The 5,691-nt window shown below is 65.6% G+C and overlaps 2 protein-coding genes across 2 annotated transcripts; both read right to left on the bottom strand.

Annotated features, from left to right (window-relative positions):
- Positions 1–2,590: 2,590 nt before the first annotated feature.
- On the bottom strand, positions 2,591–3,856 carry MNEG_9385 (40S ribosomal protein S23; the record flags this gene model as incomplete). The annotated part of the gene is made up of 4 exons (XM_014042142.1): positions 2,591–2,659; positions 2,902–2,973; positions 3,384–3,510; positions 3,714–3,856. The coding sequence occupies 4 exons, from the start codon at positions 3,854–3,856 to the stop codon at positions 2,591–2,593; spliced, it is 411 nt and encodes a 136-aa protein (XP_013897596.1).
- Positions 3,857–5,038: 1,182 nt separating this feature from the next.
- On the bottom strand, positions 5,039–5,632 carry MNEG_9384 (hypothetical protein; the record flags this gene model as incomplete). Its single annotated transcript, XM_014042141.1, has 1 exon — positions 5,039–5,632. One exon carries the CDS (start codon positions 5,630–5,632, stop codon positions 5,039–5,041), a length of 594 nt encoding a protein of 197 aa, XP_013897595.1.
- Between the last annotated feature and the right edge of the window lie 59 nt (positions 5,633–5,691).

Genomic DNA, 5,691 nt, shown 5'->3' with positions numbered 1-5,691 from the left:
CCTCTGGACAGGTGTCACCTCCGGCGCCGCCGCTACCACCGCCGATGCCGCGGCTCGCCAGGGCCAACCGTGCAAAGTACGACGTTGCCACGCCCATGCTCTGCTGCTGTTGCTGCTGCTGTTGCTGCTGCTGTTGCTGCTGCTGTTGCTGTGCATCGCTGCTGCCTGCAGCCAAAATGGGCTGGGCGTCAGGCCCGAGCGTCACAGGCACACGCGACGAGGAGGACGACGACGGGCGGCGCACTGCAAGTGGCCGCGCAGCTGCAGGACAGTCTGTCTGCACATCAGCTGCCGCAGGCGCGGGCGCAGGCGCCGGCTGGGCACAGTGGCGCTGGGCGCCACCGCCATCGGGGTGTGCAGCAGTGGGGCCGCCCCCAGTACCTGGGCCCGGGGCTGCTGCACCTGCAGCACAGGCTGTGGTACCCCCGCTCCTCCATTCCTGCAGAGCCTCCAGGAATGACAGGCGCCCCTCCCTCTCATCAAATGCGCCATCCAGAAGCGCGCCGCCGTCGCGCTCCTGGGCAGGCCGCTCGGACCCGCCTGGGTTGGGTTGGCGTTGAGTTTGTGCTGGGGCCGGCCGATGTGGGACGAGTCCCGGGTCACTGTCTTGCTGCTGCTGCTGCTGCTGCTGCTGCTGCTGCTGCTGCTGCTGCTGCTGCTGCTGCTGCTGCTGCTGCTGCTGCTGCTGCTGCTGCTGCTGCTGCTGCTGCTGCTGCTGCTGCTGCTGCTGCTGCTGGTACTCTCGCCGCCGAGGCGCCTGCCGCTGTGCAGGGCATATCTCATCTGGCGGCGCCGGCCTCAGCGGCGGCTGTGGCTTGAGTTGATGGTCCCCAGACACAGCGCTGCCGCCTCGGCTTCCGCTGCCGCTGCTGGATGACCTACTGCTCGTGCGCTGCCCTGCTGGCGGTGTGGATGCAGCTTCGCCACTGGGTGCCGGGTGTTGCGGGTTGTGCGGCCTTGCAAAAGACGCAAAAGATGCACTGTACGCCGCGCGTGGGCCCGCTGCGCCGGTGCCGGGGCCCGCCGCCGCGCCCCCTGCTGGCACCCCCTGCTGCTGTGAGGCACGCCGCGTTGCAGTCCGAGCGGCAGCATTGGTGCACCCGGGCGGCGCTTCCTGCTGGCGAAAGGGCGGTGGCGCGCCATTCTTGATTGTGGCTCGGGTCGGCTTGAGCGGGGCCGCTGCCGTACCGTTGCGCCAGAGGGACGCAGGCTGCCCATCGGCAGCCGTGACCCTCCCGGCCCTGCGCAAGGTGTTTTGAACATGTTGAGATTGAGCGTGCTGTGGTGTGTGCGTGCCAGAGTCATCAGCCAAAGAGTGGGGGGGAAGGGTCACCAATGCAGGCAGCTTGGCAAGCATCTGCGTCCCACGCAAGCAAAGTGGACGCTCACATGAGCGCCTGCCGCTTCTCCCGCTCCTTTGCCATGGCCGCCTTGAGCTGCGCCAGCCGGTCCTGCATCGTCAGGCAATCATTGTGCCATGGCAGGGTGCAGTGAGGCCAGCCGGCGGTGGCTGCACCGTCCGCAGTGCGCGGTGCGGTCACCCGTACCCGGGGAAGGGTCAATATGCTTTGCTCACCTCCATGGCAGCCGTCTCTTGCTGCAGACTGGCTGTTATTGTGGTCGTGCGCCTGTGGACCGTGGGGGCGGCAGTCATCGATGCGCGCGCAGCAGCATGCACAAGATGTGCGGTGTATCAGGCGCGCTGCTGAGCTGAACCAGAAATGCCTGCTTCTGAGCACTCGCCTTGGCTTGACGTCCATTTCGTCTGGCTAAATAACCCTGTAAGCGCGAAGTTATGATGAAAGGCCCCCGAAGATCACTCGTTTTCCGCTCGAATTAAGAGAATCGTCAGAGAATATCAAATCAAGCGCTAAGCTTCACCATCGAAAGCCCAGCTACGCGGAGGAGAGTTGCTTTGGAGACTGTCTGATCTGGTTGGTTGACTCGTTTTGACTGGGGGCTTGGACGATCTGAGGCTTGCGCATCTACGACTTCTGCACCAATGGCTCTCATTTGCAGTGACGAAAGTGGTGGCTTGTCAACGAAAATTTGTCAGGGATGAGGCATCACAGAGTGATTGAAGCGCAGGCACAACTGAGGGCCCTCACAAGCCAGGCGAGGGCCGTGACAAGCCAGGCCGATGATATCGTCTCATGTGACACGGTCAACGGCACCTGCACGACCCGCTTCCATACCGCAGCTGGTGAAATTCTTGAGGCGAAATCCCGTCAGCCTGCCTGTCCTATAACGAGCTCCAAGCCCCCAGGCTGTGATGATCTGCACCCGGCTGTGGTGGCTCTCATGCACGCCCCACCGCTTTCTCTACCACCGTCTCTGACACCACTGCTATTTCCTGCGGGTGCTCGCAACGGCGTTCCAGGGTTCCATTACAACGACAGTTGTATCCTGCCTGTCAGCCCAGGGCTGGCACCCCAACACCAACCCTGCGCTGTCGCCGCGCGGCGCGCGGCCTGCTCGAACGCCCCACCCACGCGCGCCCACTGGCTGCTGCTGCTGCTGCTGCTTTCGGCGCCGAGCTCGCTGCGCATGTGCACACGTGCGCGCGCCCCGCACCGCCGCCGCACGCGCCTCACGACCGCGGCTTCTCCTTCTTGCTCTTGAACAGAGCCAGCAGCGACACACCCGCCACCTTTACCACCTTGCATTGTTGAAGAGGCGATGTGACGTCAGTCGGCATGCCAAGATGCATCACCCGGCGAGCTGCCGCGGTTTCGGTGGAAGCCCTGCGATCCCAACTGCCTCATGCAACACACGCCTTCGGCAGAGCGCTGCCGGCCGCGCCTGTGATTGCGGCCTCGCATCCCGACCTGCCCGTTTTTCGAGGGCGCGGCAGGGGCAGCGGGGGGGCGAGAGGGCGCGCGAACGCGCCCGTCGGCGCACCTTGAAGCGCACACCGGGGATATCGCCGACAGCGTGGCCGCGGCGGCCGAACCCGGCGATGAGCACCTCGTCCTGCGTGGGGCGGCGGGGCAGAGGGGGAAGATTTGAGGAGGGGCGAGCGGGTCGGGCGGCTGCGCGGCAGCTGCCCGCGCCGCCGGGCCAAGCCGGGCTGGGCCGGGCATCCGGCGCTGCCCTCCTTTCCCCCTCCGCGCGGGTGCTGCCGTTTGCCCTGCCGCCGCACGACGTGTGCCGGCCTCGCAGCTGTGCTTCCAACCACACCAAAAAATCCTCCGGCTGCTCAGCATTCCCGCCCCCTTGCGGCGGCCGCTCTGCCTCTGCGAGCCGGCCCCTGCCCTCCCTCCACCGCTGGACTGGGGGTAATGACAGCCCCTCCCCCCTCCCGCCCCCGCTCCGCCCGCTCCGCCTGCTCCGCCCGCTCCGCCCGCTCCGCCGCTGACGCGCGGCGGGCCCTGGTGGCTCACGTTCTCCTCGATGAAGTTCAGGCAGCCGTCCATGGGCACAAAGGCTGCGATCTTCTTGCCGTTCTTGATCAGCTGCACGCGCGCGCACTTGCGGATGGCCGAGTTGGGCTGCTTGGCCTCGATGCCGCTGCGGGGACGGGGGCGGGGACGAGAAACGGGCGTGGGGCTCCGTGGGTCCCGCAGAAGCTGCTTCACCCTCGACGATGAGTAGGCAGCCGCTGGCACGCACGCACTGCGGCGGCAGCCCAGGCACCGCAGCCGCAGCGGCCTCGCGGCAGCGCCCTGCTGCCGGGCCACGAGGGCCGCGTCCGGCCCCGCCCCGCCGCTCACATCTTCTCCAAGACGATGCCCTTGGCGTGCGACGCGCCAGCGAACGGCTTCTTCCACTCGCTGCCCAGGTGGCTCTTCTTGAAGTCCTTGTCCGCCCACCGCTGGTTGCGCCTGTGGATCTGCAGCTTGCGCCCCGCGCCCATACCACGCGTCTTGCTGCGGGGGTCGTGGCGCAGCAGCGCAGATCAGGTGCCGCTCGCGCTGCTGCAATACCTAGCGTGGCGAACGGCGAGCCTGCTGTAGCACCCCCGCAGCCCTGCTCGTCTCCCATGGCTGTTTTGATCTAAAAACTCTTTCGAGATTGCTTGGAATGGCGCTACAGCACCACTGCAGACTGCACACCCCAAATGTAGCTGGTGTTCTGGCTCTGAGGCTCCATCTGCATGCTTGAAAAACATACTGCTACAACTTTGAACATGACAAAGCGGCAAAGCTGTCCCCTGCGCAGCAGCCGTCGGCCGGCACAACGCTTTGCCACCGCCTCACCCCATGGTTCGTGATGTTTTGTAGGACTTGTGACACACACAACCGGCAAAAGGGCCGACGTGGGGCTGTCACGGCACCTTGAGAGCGTGGTGGTGGTGCCTGGGTGGTGACTGTTGTGTGTCACTGGCACTGTACTGCAACATCCTGACTGGCTTTGAGGGTGCGACTTGTGAAACCTTGTATACATGTTGATGCTTTTATGACGTGTACGCAGCACGCGGTGTGCATGTGCGGGCAAACGCGTGCGCATGCCCTGGGTCAGAGTGCCATGCCCGCAGAGAAACCCTGTCAGTTTTGGCACTCACACTCATTCAGAGCACATCCATTACCTTAGTTGAATGTTACCACTCCCTACAAAGTTCAATTTGGATGCATGTGTGCAGCCCATGTGGTACTGAGGTACCGCCAGGCAACCAGGCTCCCAGGCTGGTAAATCGGTCACAACAAATCAATCAATTGCAGATGCCAACCCCAAAGCAGGCACGATACGCCGCTTGCAAGGGGATGGTCGACAAGCGCAGGGGCTTGTTGCACCAAGCAGGTGGGGCTTTGCCACCCGCTGCGCAGTGTCGGCAAAGATTCAAGTCTGATTTGAGCCCAGGGCCCGACGGGACAGGCGCCTGGTTTGATCAGGCGCCGGAAAAGTTTCAAGAGCGGGAAATGGGCCCTAGACCTAAGCTCGTCAGGCAGTCATCTTGACATGGTGGTGGCGGGCGGACCACGCACCACGCGCCACGCTCAAAAGAAACATGACAGTGCTTCCTATCAACTACTGCCAACCCCTCCAACCAGCTGGCCCTTGCGGCAGCCAAAGCTCTGCAGCCGCGCCCCTCCCGGCGTCACTCGCGCTCCTCCCCACCGTCCGCCGCCTGCCGCCGCCGCTGCGGCGCGCCCGGCCCCGCCGCGGCAGCCGCAGCGGCTGCCTCGCGAGCCATCATCTCCTGTGCGGCGGCGAAGACAGCCGCATCCTCTGCATTCATGTTGAAGCCCGGCAGTAGCGACGTCACAAAACCCACCAGCACAGTCAGAATCTCTCGGAGCACGCCCTGCTGCAGGGCCGCAGGGGCAGCATGGGCCGCGGGGCCCGCGGCGTCCGCTGGCGCCGGCGGCGCCGGCTGCTCCTGCTGCCGCGGCTCGGCCTGCGGCGGGTCGCGCGGCTGCTGCTCCTGCGCCGGCCTCGCGGGAGGCTCCGCCGCGTCGCCGCCGGCGTCCTGCTGCGCTGCGGCATCCTGCTGCTCCTGCTGCTGCTCCTGCTGCTCCTGCTGCTGCTGCTGCTGTGCCGGGTGCTGGTGGTGCTGCCGCGGCGGCGGCGGGACCAGGAGCGACGTGATGAACTGGCGCAGGGGCGTCCAAGATGACGTCACCCACAGCGCGACGCCGCCTGCGACCAGCACGCACAGGCGTTGCCAGGTGCAGTGCTGGTAGAGCAGCATCGCAAACACCAGCAGCTGCAGCAGCGTACGCACGCTGATCTGCAGCGTCAGCACGCGCG

This window comes from Monoraphidium neglectum, assembly GCF_000611645.1.
Source record: "Monoraphidium neglectum strain SAG 48.87 unplaced genomic scaffold scaffold01917, whole genome shotgun sequence".
In the NCBI taxonomy this organism is placed as follows: Eukaryota; Viridiplantae; Chlorophyta; class Chlorophyceae; order Sphaeropleales; family Selenastraceae; genus Monoraphidium; species Monoraphidium neglectum.
This window is presented reverse-complemented; position numbering and strand designations above follow the sequence as displayed.